General features: G+C 34.1%; 1 protein-coding gene across 4 annotated transcripts in view; it reads right to left on the minus strand.

The window, feature by feature from the left end:
• Positions 1-6,101: 6,101 nt before the first annotated feature.
• LOC129910538 (rho guanine nucleotide exchange factor 10-like protein) overlaps positions 6,102-22,859 on the minus strand; it is a 303,729-nt gene continuing 286,971 nt past the window's right edge. For 2 of the 4 annotated variants that reach the window (XM_055987964.1, XM_055987963.1), the window contains exons 2-6: positions 15,770-16,740; positions 15,480-15,698; positions 11,917-12,754; positions 9,182-9,696; positions 6,109-9,112 (exon numbers count right to left, since the gene is read on the minus strand). In XM_055987964.1, the coding sequence (XP_055843939.1) occupies positions 6,965-9,112; positions 9,182-9,696; positions 11,917-12,754; positions 15,480-15,698; positions 15,770-16,740 (4,691 nt within the window). In that variant the 3' untranslated portion in view covers positions 6,109-6,964. Of the gene's footprint in view, positions 9,113-9,181; positions 9,697-11,916; positions 12,755-15,479; positions 15,699-15,769; positions 16,741-22,859 lie in introns of all 4 variants that reach the window. The other 2 variants (XR_008771521.1, XM_055987962.1) reach the window with 2 other exon arrangements.

The following is a 22,859-nucleotide window of genomic DNA, read 5'->3' on the forward strand; positions in this document are numbered from 1 at the left end:
AAGGAAACTGTTATTATAAATAAAGTAGAAAAAATATTACCTCAGGGACCTCAAAAAATGCTACTAAAATAATCTAAGCGACCAACAAACAATACTTCTGGGGCCCCCAAAAAAAGAGAAAGGATAATACATATCCTTTTTAAAAAAATGTCTATATCGGAATGGCCCCTTAAAATTAATATTGTCCCGGAGCCCCGGCAACTCAACGTACACCTCTGATGGTCGCGTTCTGATTTCTGAACACACAGAAATAGTCTTTTGAATGAAAACATTAAAAAAAACTTTGAAGCTTTGAACACTAGACAAAAAAGATTGAGTTTGAGAGTTCAAGTTCTGTTATTATGCAAAAAAAGAAAAACGAGTAACAAAATGAACGATGTCGATGTTTTGCAGATTTAACGTCGATGTATCGGCGATGTATCGGCTTAAGAAACATCGATGTATACATCGATGTTTTTAACAAAACCATCGATGTTTTGAAAACATCGATGTATCGTTTGCATCCCTAGTCATGCCCCATGTGGGTCATGCCCATGTGGGTCATGCCCCATGTGGGTCATGCCCATGTGGGTCATGCCCCATGTGGGTCATGCCCCACGTGGGTCATGCCCATGTGGGTCATGCCCCATGTGGGTCATGCCCCATGTGGGTCATGCTCCATGTGGGTCATGCCCCATGTGGGTCATGCCCCAAGTGGGTAATGCCCCATGTGGGTCATGCCCCATGTGGGTCATGCCCCACGTGGTCATGCCCCATGTGGGTCATGCCCCATGTGGGTCATGCAACTATTTTGGTCATGCCCCATGAGGGTCATGCCCCATGTGGGTCATGCCCCATGTGGGTCATGCCCCACGTGGGTCATGCCCCATGTGGGTCATGCCCCATGTATGTCATTCCCCACGTGGGTCATGCCCCATGTGGGTCATGCCCATGTGGGTCATGCCCCATGTGGGTCATGCCCCATGAGGGTCATGCCCCTTAAAGTCATGCCCCATGAGGGTCATGCCCCATGTGGGTCATGCCCCACGTGGGTCATGCCCCACGTGGGTCATGCCCCATGTGGGTCATGCCACATGTGGGTCATGCCCCATGTGGGTCATGCCCCATGTGGGTCATGCCCCATGTGGGTCATGTCCCATGTGGGTCATGTCCCATGTGGGTCATGCCCCATGAGGGTCATGCCCCATGTGGGTCATGCCCCATGTTGGTCATGCCCCATGAGGGTTATGCCCCATGTGGGTCATGCCCCATGTGGGTCATGCCCCATGTGGGTCATGCCCCATGTGGGCCATGCCCCATGTGGGTCATGCCCCATGTGGGTCATGCCCCATGTTGATCATGCCGCATGAGGGTCATGTCCCATGTGGGTCATGCCCCATGTGGGTCATGCCCCATGTGGGTCATGCCCCATGTGGGTCATGTTCCATGTGGGTCATGCCCCATGAGGGTCATGCCTACGGTGACCATATTTCTAGGGACAAAACCCGGGACAGATACAAAATTCGTTGGATTGTTTTGAAAACATTGATTTAAAAAAAAATTAATAATTAAATAAATAAATAAATAACAAAATGAGTTTTCATAATTTTTCCTAATTTTGATATCAAGATTTCTTAAACTATTTCATGGGAACATTTTCGTTAAAATCATTTAAGTCGTTTAAGAGGAAGTCAGAAATCAAGAAAACAGTCTTATAATGGGTACTGTTAATAACTTCTAAAAAAATATTTTTTTTTTCAATCAAAATAGTGAGAGTTGTTTTTTAACATTTTAATTTTATTTTAAATGATTGTAAAATTTTGTAATATTTAATTCAACATTTAATATGTCCTTTAAACTTTTTAAACTAAGCGGATTCTTTCCTCTTTCATTATTCAAACAAAAATTTTGTAGCTTTTCAACCTGACAAACACAAGCTAAAACTAAATAATTGACGAAAAAATGTAAAAACACTAATGGTTTTATTCGAAAAATTAGAAACATTTTTTATTCTTCAACCACTGTTTTCTTGTCTTCCGTACTAATTATTTAAAATTTAGAATACAAAAATCAGAGAATGTAGAAATACGGGACAATCACGGGACAAATTGCAAAACACGGGACACTTACACGTCCCGGGTTTCTTAAATAAAAACACGGGACAAGCTATAGAAATACGGGACAGTCCCGGGTAAACTGGGACGGATGGTCACCGTAGTCATGCCCCATGAGGGTCATGCCCCATGAGGGTCATGCCCCATGAGGGTCATGCCCCATGAGGGTCATGCCCCATGTGGGTCATGCCCCATGTGGGTCATGCCCCATGTTGGTCATGCCCCATGAGGGTCATGCCCCATGTGGGTCATGCCCCATGTGGGTCATGCCCCATGTGGGTCATGCCCCATGAGGGTACATTCCCACAGGCGTACGTTGAGTTGCCGGGGCCCGGGACAAGACTAAATTTGGGGCCCCTTCTATATAGAAAATATGAACAAATAAAAAAGTACGTATACGCACTACTTTTTTTGGGGCCCTTAATGTAATATTTTTTTTTTTTTTAGATAAAATATTATGTGGTTGGCTACCAATTCGTTACGCATTACACTGAAGAATATAATTTTTCTCTCTAATGTCCGAGGTGATTCATGTCAAATTTTTTGTTTCGTTACTTTTAAAATAAGTTGCCTTTTCTGTATTGTCTCCAGTCGGGGCCCTTGCGTGTCGGGGGCCCCGGTGCACCGCCCCGCTGCCTTAATGTGGTTACCGCCATAGGTCAAAAATAAAAAAAAAGTAAATGTCAGTTTTTTAAAATCCAATGATTAAACAACGTTCTACAATCTTCCATCGAACCAAAACCAAAAAAAGTTTGACGGTTACCCCTTTTTTCATTTCTCAAGACTAAAAAAATTCCTTTTTGGCACTTTTATTTGTATAAAAGACTGAACTAGAGGGTAAGGGTAAAATGCTCGACTGACAGTCAGGTTCCATTTCCGGCATTAACCTTTTTTTAAATTAAAAACAAAATTTGTTTACCTTTTTTTTATTTTTCATCAAAATAACAAAAATTTTAAAAAACTGACTTGATGCAGTTTTTTCCAATAATAAATCATATAAAATGATAGTACATTTCATTAAAAAAAAATGGTCATTTTATTTTTGACCGCACTTTGTATGGGAGGGTACCCACTGTGCAATGGTGTGTACGCCCCTGCGTTGCATGCTTTCTGGATGTCGAAAAGCATTTGACAGCGTATGGATAGAAGCCCTTATCCATAAACTTCATTTACTAGGCTTTCCTGCAACGGTAACTTGATGGTTGTTTAAAGCTGAGGTGATGTCTTGGTAGAACTTCATGAGCGGATGCAGTGTGAGAGTGCTTCACCCAAAAGCCGACCTGCATGACTGGGTCGCCAACCAGACCTGAGAGAATCTTTTGTTCTTCAGTCATTATTAGAACTCAAAAAGCCCTTTCTTTTGATATCTCACTTTCTGCATTTGGAGGAAATTTTTTAAAATGCATTTTTTTCTGCAAGGGGTTAACCTTGGTTTTTTTTGGAAATACAAACAAAATAAATTGCACGACTGGGGTCGCACGTACTTGCTCTTATGCTTAAAGTTACTATAATGTTTAAAATTTGATATTTTGAAGAAATTTCATAAGTAGTATAAAAAAATTAAATCTGTTTTTATAATTAATTAAAAGACCGTTTTAAATTATCTTAAAAAAAAAATATGCCATTTTATTTCTTGTATAAAAAGGTATTTTTAGCCGTTTTTTAAAAAAATAATTTTTTATATATAAAAAATGTTTAACATTTTTCGAAAAAAAAGTTGGTATGCCATTTTGAAGAAATAATTAATTTACACATAAAAACAAAAATTCAAAATTTTTCATTGATCCGTTTTCAAAAAATTGATTTTTCAAAAAAAAATTTTGAAATATTTTTTAAAAAACCAAAAACGCGTTTTTTGAAAATTTTATAAAATTTTAATATTATTTTACTTAAACACTTTTGTATAAAAATTTTCATTTAAATAGGGTTAATGTTGTACGAGATATTCAGAAACGAAAAAAACCGTTCTATGACCGGTACCGTTAATAACGGTACAAAAAATATTTTTTTTATTTCAAAAGTTGGCTCTTATGTGTAGTACTACACACAAAAATTTTAATCAAAATCGTTAGAGCCGTTTTTGAAAAAAATTAACTTTTCTATTTCCGTTATATGGCAGGTACCGTTAGTTTTGGTCATAAAAAAAAAATTTCAATTTCCCCTCTAGGGAATCACCAAAAACTGCTAACTACCAAGTTTGAAGAAAATCACTTCAATCGTTTAGGCTGCAGCTCCAGATAGAGACAGACACACAGACACACAGACAGACAGACAGACAGACAGACAGACAGACAGACAGACAGACAGACAGACAGACAGACAGACAGACAGACAGACAGACAGACAGACAGACAGACAGACAGACAGACAGACAGACAGACAGACAGACAGACAGACAGACAGACAGACAGACAGACAGACAGACAGACAGACAGACAGACAGACAGACAGACAGACAGACAGACAGACAGACAGACAGACAGAATTGCCGGACCCACTTTTTTGGCATTCTCCATCATCGTAATGTCATGTAAAATTGTTATCTCGAGTTCGATTTTTTTTACGAATCCTAAACTTGCCCTATATCGCAAGTAAAAATAGATTTGCAATTTTTGTACCTAATGCAAACGCCCGATTACTATGGAATCATATATATTTCAACAAAAACTTTTTTCGAGTCTTTGATCCAAGGATATCTGCTTCCAAATGTAAGATTCGAAATAACTCGGCAACCAGACCTCAGAGAAACTATTGTTCTTCAGTCATGATTAGAGCTCAAAGAGCCCTTTCTTTTGATATCTCACTTTCTGCATTTAGATGAAATTTTTTAAAATGCATTATTTTTCGGAAAGGGGTTAGCCTTGGATTTTTTCGAAAATTCAACAAAAAAATTGATTTGCAATTTTTGTACCTAATGCAAATGCCCCCGATTACTATGAACTCATATATTTTAACAAAAACTTTTTTCGAGACTTATGTCTTTTTGTTTTTTCAGCCTCTGAATGGAATATTGAAAATAACTCTGCAAAGAAACTTTTGTGATACAGTCAGAATAGAGCTCAAGAGCCATTTCTTTTGATGTCTCTCTTTCTGTATTTAGAGGAAATTTGCTTTAAATTCATTATTTTTTTACCAACCTTGGATTTTTCCGGAATCGTTCTTAAGTGGAAATTTATAAGAATGCATTTTTGTTTCGCAAGATTTTTGATGGATTGTGCTAAGTATCAAATATTCACAATTATATAGGCCATTTTAACCCTAAATTAAAAGACAACAGTTATACTTTTTTGATTTTGTTTTATTTCTTAATTGTTGTTATTCATAATTAAATGTGATAATAATATTTCATATCATTATATGCAATTTTATTTAATATTTGTTTTGAATAGTATATGATTTTGTTCTGTATTTATAATTTCAATGATGTGATTTGCATTATATTAATTTACAACAATAACGTTTTTTTCTTTTGTTTTTATTTTCTTTTAATAATAAATGTAATTACCAAATGAAATATCTTGTTTTTCTGTTTCTATTTAATGTATACAACTATATAATTATATTATATTATTTGTTTTTATTATTCTTTTAACATCTTATACATCAATAAATTTATATATATTTTTTTAATATTTCTAATAAATGAAGAAAAAAAACACAAATTAAAAGTTCAATTCCAATGTATTGTTTATTTTCTTGTGTCCTTAAATGCTTGCAAGGATTGAACAAACAAAAATGTAATTATTTATTTAAAAAAAAAACATAAGTTACCATCAATGAAGAAAATTAAAAATATTTTTTAACTTTTATCCAAAATCAAAAATAAACTCTAATCTTAGATTAAGAAACACAAGGTAAGAAACTTATCTCTCATTTTTTATTCGAGTACAAAAACTAATACATAACTTAGTATTTATTATCAATATTTTAAAAGTATAATTACTATTTATTTAACAAAATTAAGTTCTATAATTATATATATATATATATAATTTTTTCTTCTTGATATAAAAAACTAGGTATTCAAAAATATTTGTTGTTATGTGTGCAATTGTTTAACAAAATTTGTTGATATATTTTATCATTTTTTGTAAATTGTATTTTAATTTAAATACACAAAATTAACATATTTCGTAGATATTGTATGCAAAACGACCATAAAAACCACATTTTAGTTATTTGTTATGCGCCATTTTGTTTGTATTTATTTAACTTTATATATAAACGAGACATATTTATGTAGGTATGTTTATATTTTTGTAAAAAAAATTGTTTAAATGAAAAATCAAATTTCATGGTTTGCAATTTTACAATATTTACAAAAAGCTTATAAATTGGTGAAAAAAAATTTGTAAAAATAACAGTAAATATTTTGAATATATTTAGATTTTATAACTACTATCTATTGTGAAGCAATTACATGTTAAATTGAAAATGATAGATATATCTACATTCTGTGTGCTTAAATTGTTTCTGTACAAAGTTTGGGCATTCACGAGGAGGAGAATACAGTTTGCGTTTGTGCTTGGTAAAAAAGAAAAAAATGCAATTATTTCAATAAAATTTCATTAAATTTTATCACAAAATAAAAGCAGGATATGTAGTCAACATATTTTTACTTGGACCCTTATGATCGAAAATTGTATACAATTCGTCGACGTAGGTTTTCAATTAAAACCAACAAAAAAATAAGAAATATCTCACTGGAATCAAACAAAACGTATTTTGCTTTGTGAACATTAAATCTCCTCATAAAAGCCCTTTTAACCAAAAAAATTATAAAGACTATGATGATAGTTTTATCATTTAAATCGTACCCTAAGTCCCCTCAATCCCAGACGATGGCCAAACAATTCTGGCCTAGCCGTGGATTATAATTTCTTTTCCCACACAACAATATGTGCATCATTCGAGTTTGCTACTCTTGATATTGTACTTGAAGTTCCACTGGTTGTTCCTGTTGTTTTCGCACTTGGTGACGAATTGTTATACCAAACATGACGCCAATAGCCACGTCCACCCATCAATGTAATTATTGTTCTCGGACCATCGACACTCATTGCTGCGTTCTTTGCATTGGCTTTGTTCTTTCGTTTCAATGTCGCACTAGCAGCAGCGGCCATCGTATGTTGGCCAGTTTTAGATGTAGTTTTTGAAGTTGATTCAGAAACGCTGAGAGGGATTTTGAAGTTGTCGTCACTCTTTGGCGTACTGTGATGTACATCAACTGTGATTGTACCATTTTCAGAAATGTTACCCAAATCGCTTCCGTTTCCGGATGTTTTGTGACTGGCACTGCTACTGTTGCGGGAGACACTTCGACCACCGAACAAACGAATGCCCATACTTTCTTCACTGCCTGAAGATGTATACAAACTTGATGACTTTGAGTCAACAGACCAATTGGACAAATCAAGGGATCTAGGTCGACTGGCTTTCATTCTTAAACGTCGATCTAGAGTGCTGACTTTACCAGGAATGGCAGCTAGTTCAGGATCAGATCTTCGCATACCTTCATACATCATGTCCATCAAATTACCCTGGGCACCTTCTTCGGCATCATAGTCTTCTTTGACAAATATCAATTTTCCATAGAGGCCATACACGTCACAATATCCATGATCAGTGTGATGTATCGATGATGTGTTCGAGTGCATTGACGCATTGAAGAAGCTAGCCGAACCCAGTCCGCGAGGAAGTGTTTTAGACATTCTAGATACATCGGTTAGAGCGTCACGGAAGCGTTTTCGACTTAACGCTGGACTATTTGCTAATTGAGCTCGGATTTTTGCTGAAAACGATTGATCAAGTGAGTTTTGCTTCTCCAATTTTCCTCGAATTGGTGATTCTTGATCCATGCTTGTATTCAAAGAGTCATCTTTCAAATCTCTTCGCAAAATTACAACCGAATCATCAAGTTCAGAATCTTTTTTATCAGAATCAATAGCAGGTAGCATAAGATCATCGCCCATATTTTGTTGAGGTGCTTCCATTGGTAATACAACAGGCAGAGGTGGTTTGTAGTTTGAAAATGGTTTGGCTACTAATGGCAATAGGAAAGTAATTGGACCAAAATGAGCATGGCACGACATACTGACACCTCCGCTTATAATCGGAACACCTTCTAGACGTGGCAAGGGGATTGTAACAGCAATTCCAACATTTGTTCCAACCCACAAAAGACCCTTACAGGCCATTAGGGCTGTCACGTAAATTGAATTATTATTGACACTCTCTTTTTTGGTACCCTTACTCCGGAGAACACTTGCTGCAATGTTTATATCCTGCAAATGCTTGAACGTTTCTGTATGATAAAGACACAATATCGATGAATTCTTCAAGGAAATCCATAGACCGATTCCGGAATGAGCCATCAAATTAACCTGTTGCGTGGCTCCATGTTGGACTTCAAAGCTTTTTTGTATGTCACCAGTCAAAGCATTGAGAACGTAGACTCGGTTCGCACAACTTGCATAGATATTCATGTTGATAGGCAAAATACTTGATACAGGCAATGCACTGTCACCCAATTGCACGACTTGAGGTTCCTTCAGTAACCAAACACCATCATAAGCACGACGATAAATTAGCAATGTCGCATTCGACAAGGCAACAAACACCGAGTCAAAATGATACAATATTTTGACAACTACCGCAGGAACAACACAACAGCCCAATTGTTCCTCTTGTTCTGGATTCAAGGCTGAGTAAATAAGGATACGTCGACTATCTGTGCCCATCCAGATGAGATCGCCCAAAAGGCTATTGTGCTCTTCCTTGGTTTTGCAGTTTTCCAGACCTTTGACAAACTCCATACTGCTGACTTGGGTCTCGACCAAATCAAAAGAGCCCACATCCTTGAGATTTCCAGCCTGCTGGTGATGTTGCGAGAGGACAGCTATGTGGCTGCTGGTACCATCACTGGTACACACCCAAAGGTAGTTTTGTTTCTTAAAACGCCTGCGAGCTGTTCCCACTTTTGTATCATTGGCGATGCTGTAGTAACATCCACAGCGAACCTTGAAGAAGAAAACAAAAAAATGACGTCACATGGTATTGAAAAAAATAAAACAAAATAGAGAACTTACCTCCGTTTGATGCTGTGACTTGAAGACAGGCATTGCTTTAACAAAAAGTGGCATCTTTGTCGATGAAGTCTTTTGGTCATGGTGTTGCTCAGTTAATTCCCATGCCGGTGAATTGTTCGTATCCAAGGCCAGCTGGGCTAGCCGCAACTCGGTGATCCATTCCTTTTTTACCGCAGGATTTTGTGTCTGGAATGTGAATGTCTCCTCCTTGCCTGACTTATTGCGTGCAATTAGCTGCAAGCAACACGAATCAACCCAAGCCATTTCTTCGTCTTTGCGCTGAATTGATCCCTGGATGGTATTCAAGAGATTTCGTGTCGTATTCGAATTAAGCTCTTTGTAGTTGCCCTTTAGGCTGCCAACGAGATCATGGATACGGGAGATCACTTCATAGTCATACATTAGTGTGCTCATTTCATTGCATAGATTGTCGGCACCGTTTGTGAGTATTGTGGCTTGCAAGTCGTTGTTGCATGAGCTGCTATTCGATTTAAGACTTCCTCCTCGATTTAGACCTGTTTGATTGAATTTGAGAATATGGAAGAAAGGAAATACGGAATTAATGGAATTTTATTATCAAATTTCATTATTTCAAATATGTTGATATAAAGTTGGAAGTGCAACACACATTTGAAGAGGAAAAAATATTGTAATTCGATCTGTTAGACAAGGCTATGTGTGTGTCTACGTTTATTGCGTACGAGGTGTAACTGACATTTGGCATTATTAACCGCACCATCGCACATTGAGTTGAGCCACCTCTAGAGCAATCAAGCATTGGTAGGTTTTACTTGAATAAGCGGAACTAAACACAATTGCAGGTAAATGTGGCGAACGAATCGCAAAAGATACGAGGGCAAGCTTGTAGCACCATCACCGTGATATTAAACTCTTCTTTGTTGACTTTCGTTGGAATTGAAGAATAGAAAAACACTTATTTTAAATATCAATATCAGCTCTATGTCATGGTGCAATGAAGACAATAAATTAGAGTTCCATGAAGAAAATGGAGCTTTTTTAAGTGAAGATTTTTATGCGACTTAATTTTTTATGCTTATAATGAACCTGCCTAAAGACAGAGCGTGATCGACTCCATGGAAGTTTTTAAAAAAGTAACAATGGTAGTCCGCTTGATGAAGGAAAAATGAAATGCAAAATATCCTAAATTATTTTAAGAGGTGGCATGATCTCAAGGTTAAACATGCCCAACGTCCCGAAACCAGGGCCGTGAATTTTAGGTATTTCGTTAATTCTTTGAAGACTTGGACCATTCTGCATAATCCTTTCCTCTCACAAAAAACCCTTTCAATTTAAGCAATTTTTTTTGGAAAACTGACTGGAAATTAAGTTAAAAAAAAAACATTTATTACTCGCTTTACTTGTCTTACTTAATTTCTGTTCAAGAAATGACGTTGATTAAAAATGTATTCCTGTATGTTTCATGAACGAGATAGATCATTACGAAGATTGAGAATTAGCAAAAACAAAGATTGGAACTTTAATGCAGAGCTAAAGCAATTTGCACTTTTCTACTTTTGCAAGAATGTACTTATGTCCTTAAAAATGTGAACATTCTTAATGAATACGTTGTTCCAAATTAAGTAAAATAGAATTTCAGAGGAATATACATATCTCTTCATGAAAACTATGAATTTTTGGCTTTTGAACTAATTTTTATATCAAGGGTTGGAGAAGGTTTGAGTCGATAGTGAAGAAAGACAATAAAATAGGTACCTACTTCATAAACGTTTTGTGGTTTCGATTGACATCATAAAGTTTCAACCTCTGTATAGGAATAGGAAATAACAAGTAGTATAAAACTACTTAACCACCATTTTGCCACCGGGTAATCTCAATTACATGAACGTTTAATGCAGGTCGTAAGTGGATAGTGGATATCTATGAATGTGCAAAAAAAAATCCCTAGGTTTAGATCTTTTTTATTGAATTTTGCTTAATATAATTAAACTTATTTTTTTTTTGTTGAAAAATTTATAACCAAAGGGCAATGATCTTATGCGTTGTTTGTTTTTTTTATCCATCACATTTGTTTCGTTCATTAACTACATTATAAGCACACAAGTGATCACGTTTCATGCGAAAGCAAATGCAATTGAATCTTTAGTGAAATCAGGTAGCTTTTATCTGAGTACAAGTGTGCGATTTGCGAAGAAATTGAGATCAGTAAAATATTGAAGGAAGTCAGTCAAAGAAAATTTCAAATAAACATTGGGGCAGTGGTATAAAGCGGAATTGATTTATTGAGAAAAACAAACATTTTTTCCTAAAGCATGTTATGATTTGAGTGTATACAAAGCAAACATGCAAGATCGTCTGTACATTTACGTGACATGATATCTAGTTGAAGATGCAAGTTTACGAATTAAAAAAAATCAATAGATGCGTCCCTGTGGGCCTCAGAGGGAATTTTTAAAAGCTTTTGAAATTTTTCGACCACGAAAAGTATTTTCAAGGTTCAATACCTTGGATCTATTGAATTTTGTGTCGTTGATGTAGCTTGAGGAGAAATAGGCCACTAAGTTTGTTGGAAAATAAGAAGTATCAGTTTTACGAAAACAACAGTAATAAACTGGTGAAGTCATCTCAATTTTGTTTTTAGTTAAAAAATCACAAAAAAAAAAAAAAATTAATCTCCCAATAAAATTTATCTGCCAATCCCAATTTTACGTAATTTTTATATTGAATATAGAACTATACAATAAATTAAATCTTACCTGCGGTCAATATCCTTGACAATGTTGCCGAAGTACTATTATCAATAATTTCCACATCGGTCACTGGGTACATCCACTTAAATGACAGCTTTTCCGTAGCACCAAAATCATGTGATTGCTTCGGTGCAACAGAAACACAGATAACCTTATCATTTAACAATAACAATCGTCTTTGCTTCGTTTTAACAATGAAACCAGCCTGATTGAATTCCATATGTGTGACGTTATCTTCTCGCAAAAGATACCTTGGTCGACTATTATCACTTGAAGTCAACGAACGTGTATTAAATGTGCCACTTATATGACCCAGCATCTCCTTGAAACCCTGATGCTGTTCGGCTTCTCGTTTACGTTCATTTAACATCTCTGCCAACAACTCCAATTGACTCAGAGCCAATTGCAGTGACATTCGATCATGATGGCCTTGTGGTGTATATTTGAGCAAATCTTGTAGAAACAAGATAAATTGTGGAAATCTTTGCACTGGCTTGACCATCAAGCCAAAAAATGAAAGTCGATCATGAGCACTAATTTGTTTGACTTTGAAGAAATCCGCCAATGCGGATTTACGTTTCTCTTCCATTTTGGCTAATTCCATTGCCGATGAGAAATTATTTATGAATCCACTATATACTTCCAAAATCTGGGGCTTGCTGAAGGCGCACACAAATACATCGCCGATCTTTTCGTCACGATCCCAATTGCGTACGCATTCGGCCAGCGTTATGCGAAACACTTTGTGCGATTGTAGAATGTCGGGCAGACGATGGAATAGGGTGGAGATTTTTGAACTACTCAATACTGGTGGACTGCTTTCTTCGAGGGGTTTTTTGTAATCCTGAATTGACAAAAAATAAAAATAATATATATTTCTTATTAATTTTGTTTTTATTTTGTATTGAGTTATCTTAGGTTCTGAATGAATGTTATGTGTGAGTTTACAAACAAATTACTTAGGTATATTTACACGTTCTATCATTTATGTATAATTATTATGGTTAAGAAATTGGTTGGGTTGTGGTTACGGCTACCATTTACACGAACATTGGATTATTTTTTTAATATGAGCAGTAATGAGGGTGGAGAATGCATGGAAAAAAATTAAATTTCAAATCAATTGTAATCAGCTATTTAAGTAAAATATTAATAATCTTGAATAAAACAAAAAAAAATCCAATAAAAACACATTTTAGTTTTATTTCGTTAAAATATCGATCGATATAGGAATAATGGAATGTAAACAAAAAGAAAAATTAAAGAAAGGTCAATTCAAAAGGAAAAGGTATAGTATTAAAGAAAAGCTGGCTTTGTTCCAGTTTAAGGCAAATGCCTGCAAGCTCTCAACGAGAGTCCTTTTGAGTATTTCCTTCACATTGAATGGTTACAATTTTTTTTTCAATTATAAAATCGATTTTAGGTTCTATTGAATTTATAGTTGCTTTCTTTTTTTTTAAGGAACGAATTTAGTTTTTTTTATTAAAGAATGTAAAGGGAGTTAGGTGAGGTAAGACTAGCAAGTTAGAAACCCTCTAGTCGAAGGGAGCACTAAAATGTGTTTTATTGAAAAACAAAAAGACAATCAATTAATAAAAGGGATTTTTCCAATGCAAATGAAAGTATAAAAACTAAATATTCATGAAAATGAGAAATCATAAAATTACTTAGATGCATAAATTATACAAAAAAGAAAACAAACAATGAAGTCATTTTTGAATGATATTTTATGAAAATCAATTTTTTTCGAACTTATAAATTTAGCTTGATAAAGAATGTATTCAAATGCAGTTTTATTTAAAAATATATTAATGTACATATATTAATGTAGTTGTTATGGATAACATAATTTTTAGTTTAAAATCTCTACTATTAAGATCTTGAAATGATAAATTTAAAGATATTATATTGAAAAAGCTTCCCAAATTTTGTTGGTTCTTTTTTTTTGTTCTATTGTCTTGGAAATTTTTTCCAAGACTTTGGACATTTTTAACACGAATTTGAAAAACAAAGAAAATAATAATAATCAAACGCCAAAACTAAATATGCTAACAAACTGTGACTTTAAAAGGAATCCTTGCTAGTTTAAATAATGGATTTAACTTTTAATCATATTGTCTTAAATCGAGGTTGGTAACTTTTCCTTAGGATTTAAAGCACAGTTGCCACTTCAAAATAAAAATTGTGACCAAGATTGTGAATTAAAATGACCAAACACAACTAAAAATGACCAAAATAATTTTTGAATTTTTCAGTCCGTGGTGATTTTATACTTTTTCAGGACAAGTTGTTGCCAAAAAAGAAACTGGGAAAACTTTCTATTAAAACTTAAACTTCTGACATGGAGATCATTCCTGTTTCTTAAAATGATTAGATAAAAATTGACTGTTTAAAATTACAAGTTTCTCAGCTTTGTTTCCCATAAAAACATCTTCAATATATTCAAACAAAATTCCCTGTTCTTCTGGACGAAGAAGTAATTTTTTTTATATATTTATTTTTATATCCAACACATGGCATCCTTTAACATGAGGACATGAAAATTGAAAATGCATAGTTATAAAGCGATATCGGGGCTTTCACGTGAACAAGATTCCACCCGGAAAAATTAAATTATTCTGGGTTCTGGGCGAAAAGTAGTTCACGTTTTGAAAATTCCCCGTGTTTTGAATTTTTCAAGAGCTCGTTTCTCACTTAAATTTTGCTGGCACACAAGAAACTAGTCGAACAAAAATATTTCGGGTGGAAAAATTTTCACTGGAAAATAAGGATATGGCGGCTGATAGAGTCTGTTCATTTCTTCAGAAAAAATTACCAAATTGAATAAAAAGTGAACAAGGGACCAAGTGAATAAAAAATGACCAATTTTGGTCATAAATGACAATGTGGCAACCGTTTTTCTTTTTTCTTTCTAGTAGAAACTTCTCTTTAAGTACTAATCGAAGTTTGAGAGATGAAACAGACAGCTTTGGTATTTGTAATGATTAAAACAAAATATGGACTTAACTTGCAAGCTTACTTTTTTTGTAAATGAGATTACTTTAAACAATATTAAGTTTGAAAATTATTTTCCTATATCCAATCCCAAACAGTTTTCATTTATTAGCTTGCTAGGTGCTTAATGGACTTCCCTAGAAATTTGAATTTTATTGTTATAAATGCAATGATTCGAATTTTGTCAACAAAAAATATTTAAATACAAAACCACTAATGGTTTCGCGGAACCACATGCTAGTGTACACTGTACACAGTGCTTGACGCCGTTTTTCTTTTCATTATTTGTGGCAAGTGGGAAATAAATTTTGATGTCATTTCTTGGCACGGATTTTCAACACTTCAAATTTTGGGTGCTATTCAATTAAAATACGAACAACAAAACAATAATAATAATAAAACTGCATTTGGATACTTTTCGCTACTTATCTATGTGATTAAGGTTTTTTTTTGCAAACAAACAATAAAAACCAAGAGAATTCAAAACAGAAAAATACAACAAACCAAACAAAAAAATTAAGAAAAAAAAAATTATTAATCAAGAAACCATAAAAAAGAATGAAACAAATTCTCACATTGACTAGACGTTGAAGTGTGGCAACATAGGAGTTCTCACTGTGAACAATAGCCGCAACGATATGGCGTCGTTTAAGCTGTTGCTGAGACAAACCTTGAGGGGCAGGCGGTAGCATCGGAGTTATCAGTCTGGTATGGGTTCGAGCTGTTCCATTGGCTCTACTGCCAGGTGGCAGTATTAGATCCAAATCAAAACCATGCGTTGTATCATCGTCATTCTGAAATTTAAAAGAATTTTAAGTGCTACATGTTTTTAAAAAGTGCATATTGATGAATTTTTCAAAATTACCTCAAGAAGTTCTGGCATTTTTGCTGAATTCAATGCAACTGCTGCTATTTTGGGTGATGGATGATTTTCTATTGTACTAGCGTCAGTTGTATCAATACTGCTTGACGACGAATTACGTCCATCTCGACCGCCCACATCGTACTGATGGGACGATCCTCGCCGTATTGAGAACCATCGCGACAGACGTCCGCCTGGCGTTTCGCCAGGTGTCGTCATGTCCTGCGCAGGGTGATGATGATGGGCTGTTGGCATTGTGCTGCTTTTGGCACTAATGTTATCGGCAGATGAATGCTGCTGCAGATTGTGTTGTTGCTGTTGCTGATGATGATGTTGTACAGTATGATTGGAGGTTGACGAATTGCTGTTGTTTGAGCCACCACTTCCGCCACTTGAACGCCATTTGTCAAATGACAAATGTTGTTTGGCTTTATTGAATGTCGAACGAAGTTGGCTATTGCGCTGATGGGCTGTATTAGATGTGACACTGCGTTCCGATCGATCGTCTTCTTCTTGATCTTCGTCTTCGGACGATAGATCTTGTTCGGATCGTTCCGAACACCAACTATCTTCGGAACTGTTTATCGTTCGGGCCGAGGGGGTGTGTTCCAAGCGTTTTTTACATCCAACAACTGTTTCAGATTTACTTGCAACCAAATTGCTGGAACTATTGTTTGATGTAATGTCGGCGCCACTGTTGCCACTTCCAACGACGCCGCCACCACCAATTCCACTTGCGCTACCTAAGGCACCGATACCTAGAGTGGATGGGCTGCCACAGCTTTTGCTGTGATGATGATGGTGTTGGGAAGGAAGTATTAATTGATTGGGGATCCCGTTGTACGATGAACGTGTGCACAGGGGATCCGGTCGGCGCAGGGATGAATTATGTAATTGCGCCGTTGTAATGGATGTTGTCGACGTTGAAACGGGCAAAGGATCTTCCCACGAGCCAGCGTTTAGTTTTGGCTCATCTGAAATTAGAAATAAAAAAATAAAAATAATTACTAAATGGAAATAGTAGTAAAAAATAAAACTTTGGTATTAAAAATTGATTTTCTTTAAAATTTATTAGAAAAAGTAGTAACATAATTTTCTTACAATTATACATTCTGTCTGATTCAGTTCAAAACCACAATAAAATATAGAACTTTAAAAGCAAACTCCCTCATCCAGAAGCAGTCAATAAAAAGTGGTATAAATATTCAGACATTAATTCTAAAGACATACTTTTCCATGAAATCTTCCTAAAATGTGATTAATTTTTCTCCTTATTTAACACAAGATACAACATTTTGCCATATAAAAGCTCAATAGCTTTAAATTTGTCAATTTCACATAATCAAGTGACTCAAGCGGAAGTGATGGCAATGTATAATGAAGATATAATAATATATCACGCCTGGATTCCCCATTAACACTCATGATCCAGGAGGAAATTACTTCCAGATAACTTCACGCCTTATAATATTATTTCTACTATATGATATGGTTTGATGATGAATTGATATTTTGTCGTCATAGCGTGGCGGCATCTGGGAACCATGACAAAAGTTGTGGTTTCTTCTATTTGATCTTTAAGAAGAAAAAAAGCCAAATCGTAAATTATTCATTGAAATATATGTAACAGTGAATGTATTCTTGGGATATTTTGTATGCTTGGATTTTATTGTTAGAAACAAAAAACGCAATAAATATGGAGTTTAAAAATGAAGGTTCTTTTGAATAGAATGGAGTGTCGACATAGAAATTCGTTTGATTTAACAAATTCAACGACTCAAAGTTAATTACTAGAAAAGTAGAAGACAATAATGGTTCAATTTTTCAAATTTGCAAACAAGTTATATGTTCACAAGAATATTTGTGTCGCCCTTGAATTTAGTAGATTTTTTATTGCCATAAAATTTAAACTGGAGGAAACCATAGGGGTCTTAGAACTTCAAAAATAAATACCTACAAAGTGGTAATACTTTCCACTGGAAAAAAAGAAGATTTAGAAAACTATACTTTCAAGTAAGTAAATTTTATGAATCATTTAGATAAAGGGGTTTTGGGTACCCTTAATATGTATATAAACACAGTACGAGCTTTAGGGAAAGTGGAAAGGATTCAAAAGGAGATGCCGATGCACATTGGTTTTAAAGTTCTGAACATTAAAATGGGAGGGAAAAACTGAAGCGGGTAATGCATTCCACATTCTCGTAGTACGACTAAAGAAGGAATCTCTATATTTGACGGTACGTCCGAAATTGGATTCTAGTGTAAACTGATGGGCATTCCTTGAAGAACGAGTATCACGGTTAAATTGCTTAAGGGGAGGAATGAAACTAGCTATTTCGTTAAAAACATAAAAAAAAAATACCTATAAAATAAGGACAGGCATGATACATTCCGGCGGTGCTTGAGAGATGGGATTGTATCGTAATGGACCTATTACCTATCATTTTAAAAGCTCAATTTTGGATTCGGTCCAAATAACTCAAGTGGGTCTTAGGAGCACCTGCCCAGATATGGGAATTGTACTCGAGCGTTGGACGAATGTATGCTTTATAAATTGTAGCTAGATCAGGAGGGGTGAAAAATTTCTTACATCTTCCTAAGCATTTCGCAGAGTTTTTGGCGACATCAAATATGTGCTCATTCCACCAGGAAGTGGTTTGTAATGGACATTCCTAGAATCGAAAGCTGTTCAGTTTCTTCGATGCAAGTACCACTCATGAATAGTGGCAAGGGGGGAGGGTTTCGTTTTGGCGATAGTAAGCAGCATTGTGTTTTAGAAGCATTAAATTCTACGCGGTTTCTTATTCCCCATTGGACAATGCATACGAGATCAGAATTTAATGAGCTTATCATATTTTGCCGTTGAAGATCAACATCCGAAGGACATGGGTGTGAATCCTCAAACGAATATGAAAAAAATCAACATATTTTAAGCAAATATAGATAGGAATCTCACTAGAAATACCAAAAAAGATAGAAATTTGGGTAGGATACTATAATTATATCATTCTTTCATAATCGAAATGAAGTTTTGACAATAAGTAGAAAGAAACATTTTTTAGATACTTTTGAGATTTTTGATCATGATATTGGCCAAAAATATTATTTAAATTTTAACTTATTTTGAAATTGGATTTCTCGAAACGAACTACTATGAGGCAAGACATTTCCAAGCTATTTGTTCTTAATGTTCAAACTGATATTAATGAATGTCTATATATTTTTCATTTTTAAACAGATTTGGAGACATCCAAAATTTGTAAGAACTCTCATTATTTTGTCATCGATTTTTTTTTTCTCAATTTGCTAATGTGCCAACATGTGTAGGTAAAATATAGATAAAATCAATTAACACATTATGGAACAGCTTACCACGTTTAACTACACAAATAAGTATAACGTGACTTAAATTCTCATTTGAATAATTGTTTTGGTAGATACTAATTCTTTTAAGGAAATGTCAACAACACAGATAAATTACAGAGTAATATTTTTTAGCACAAAATCGTACTTACTCAATAATTGAACTCAGAGGGATTTAAAATAGGGTGTGATTTTAATGTTTAAGATTTTTTTTCTAATGTATAGTGTCTGCTTATAAGGTTAAGTTTAATTAATATTCAAGGTATGAAATGGTTAAATAAATATTTTAAAGTAGTGTTCATCAAGTTCGTTGAGTCAGAAGTGAAATCAAAATTACATACCTACTTAATAAAAGTTAGTGATCATTTTTCTTTTCTCCTTCTAACATATAGTATTTCCCATTTTTGTTTCCTAAAAATTGAGTGAATATGTTTTAAAAAGTTTGTTTCAAATACATAGATATTCAAAATCGTGTGATGCGGCTAATATGGACCACCATAGGTGCGGTGAATATTCACCATGCAAATCATGCTACCCGTTTTGCAACATTTTTAAAGTTGCGATCTTTGTATTGTCTGTTAAAAATATCTGTTTATTTGTTATTTTTGTTACCAATTACCATGTGGGCCATATTACCCCCATTTTTTTTTTTTGTTACAGTTTTGAGTCACTTTTCTACTTATACTTTTATTATTTTCTCCCCAACCAGTAAAAAAAATAGGATAATATACACAGTCTACAATTTTCTTGCTTAAATATTTATTCCAACTCCTAACCGTAGTAGTTGTATTCAAATTAAAATCAATTTAAATAACTATAGTTTTTAAAGTATTCCAAATTACACGTACCACAGTGAAATTGCACAGAGTTCATACGGGTACATTATAAACAAAAGTTACCTTGGCCATGGATTGTTATTGCACATGCAAATGCATATGCATTTGCATACATAACATATGTAATGGACGTAGTGCACTCCAATTTTAATTGCTCAATGTAAAACTAGGTCATTTTTTATCATATTCTTTTGTTGTTTCTTAAGTTTTTATTCTTTCTTTCTTCTTTTAATTACAAAAAAAAAATTCAAATTGCAAATTGAAAAGAAAGAACAATCAAGCCAAGAATTTCATCTGCGCTGCCACACTACTGTCTATCCCAGGGCCAAACTTATAGGTTATAGGTATCTGGAGGTCCTTGATTTAATTTTTTGTTTTACAATTTTTAATTACCGATTTCCTTACTTAGTTTGTTACCGTAGTAAATTTTAAGGGGGGGGGGGGGGGGTAATCCCTGTGGACTACAGCTTTTTCAATATTTTTTTATGGAAAACTAAAAGCATTATTTATTGAAATTCGGAAAAATACAAGATATTATTGAAATTATGAAATGTTGATATAATTTTTTTGAGGTAAAAAAATAACAAAATGGCGGTTCTGTAGCCCTTCAAAGTTGACGCCTCGAGTTTGCGAGGCGTCGTCGATAGCTTCATTAGTTTTCGAGTTACGTTGCACGGCGCGGCGCGGAAAAAAAACACGTTTCGACTAAAATGCGTTTAAAGTATTCGTTTTTGTACTGAAGTAGGTTCGGAGCGCATGGGTTTGGGGACTATCTAGGAACATTTAAAGATTCGACCACTGAAAAAAGCTTCTTCAGATGATAAAATAATTTTCTGAGCAATAAAAATAAATTTAAAAAAAAATTATTCCAGATGGATTTCCCCCCTTAACAACGTTATTTCTACAGGAGACTTACTTCCTCATTTTTTTGTAATGAAAAATGTAAATAATACAAATTGACTTATGGGGCCTTTTAAATAGTTAGTCCGCTACCAACTGATATAATGCTTCTATGCATAGGGATAGACCAAAGCATTTGTAAAATTTCTGTTTAATAAAGATGATTTTATACCACAAAAAACACAATCTCCATTTTTTCGACTCGATAGAAAAAAAAACTGATAAAAATCGAACTTTTCGCCATGTTGTCTGGGATAAGGATAAATAAGTTCTTGCCAACTATTTCGTCGCGTTGATTACTGTTGAAAAAAAGTATTTTTCCAGCAAATAAGACATCCCATTATGAATGACTAATAAGTTTTATCTACTAAAAGTCTGTGATGAAGAAAAAGGTCCACGAGAGTTGGCTGTGAAGTATTCACGTACACAAGTACTCTTGATATAACCTTTAAAGAAAGAACGTTATTTTAGCCGCCCGCCCGCTGCTGGTGCTGCTGCTGTTTGCATAATGATCATCTTCATAGGTACAGTGAATGCTTTTTTCGTTTTTTCGTATGTAAATTTTCCATGAAAGACACTTTGCCATTTTCAACTAAATTGTTAAACCTAGTTCCATGGAAAATAATTTAGCTTGTTCATAATAGTTTAATGAGAAAAGAGATTTCTAGTTAAAGGTGGTATACCGTTTTGTCACGTGCGGAGCAATGTATAGACTTCAGTTTAATTAAGATATGTACATACTAAATCTTAAATTCGGGGGATTATTTTTGTTAAAACTGGGTAGGTAAATGGTTAAAATAATTCAGTTATAAAGTGGTATTCTTAATAGTTTGAAACAAATTTATCCTAGTTATAAAATATTTATTAAAAAAAATTAAATACAAGAAAGAAAAATGTATTTAATAAGTGAACTGACAACAAAAAGCTCATGCTTAGCTCATGCTATTTAGAACCGAGGTCAAACAAATTTAATCTCTTACTAGATTATAATGTTGTGTAGGAGTTTTTAAGATTTGCGACAAATGGGTGTGTTTAAATCTTTTGCGATCTAACAAACAGGAAATAACTTCCGCTTCGCTCAAAATAAAAATACAATATACCGAAATTTGTTGTACCTACTTTAATTGATTAAATAATTGTTTGTAGTTTAAGATCAAAAAATGGTTGAAAAGTTAAATGTTTTTGACACAAAATTAAGCTTTTAAGTTATTTTATTTTTGTCTTCAATTGGGGTGTTTTATTAACAAGCTTGAATGTAATCAGTTTTCTTGATTAATGACTAAGCAACGGTTTTAATTATTGGGGAAGTAAACTTGTTCTATTTTTCTTTTTTTTTGTGGATGTTATGTACATGTGTGTTATTATTATTTTTTTTTAGTTATAAGGAATTTGATGAACTACATATATTTATTTATTATTAATAAAAAAAATGGGGTTATTTTTGACCCCAGACATAAGGTTGAAGATAGAGTTGTAGGGTTATGATTTCATAATATTTTCCAACATAAAAAAAATGTTTATTTTTTTTTAATTTGTAGCTACAATGAATTGCACTGTGTTAAAAAATAAAAAAGATGTTTATTACTTTTGAAGTGACCCATCAAAGGTTGTAGGTATGAATGAGTACATCATATTATGACACTAGTCAAAAAATCGTTTTTCAATGTTTTCAGGCCTCAATTTTTTTTTACTAAGTCATTCTTTGGTCAATTTCAGATGTTTTTACAGTTTTAAATAGAGGAGTATTTGTTCTTTATAAAAATATTTTCTTTTTATATTCAAACACCTAATTAGGTGTAGATTTTTTCAAATTGAATCACAAAGTTTAGCATTTCTTCCACGTTTATTTACGTTTCGGAGACCGTTTTCAGCTAAACAGTTTTAGTTTATTTTTTCTGAAACAAATTAGATTTTATTTATTAAAATCAGTTAGAAATTGTGTAAGCGATGATTTTTTTACTTGACGAAGAAATTTCAATTTTTTGGGACAATCG

This window comes from Episyrphus balteatus, chromosome 2, assembly GCF_945859705.1.
Source record: "Episyrphus balteatus chromosome 2, idEpiBalt1.1, whole genome shotgun sequence".
In the NCBI taxonomy this organism is placed as follows: domain Eukaryota; kingdom Metazoa; phylum Arthropoda; class Insecta; order Diptera; family Syrphidae; genus Episyrphus; species Episyrphus balteatus.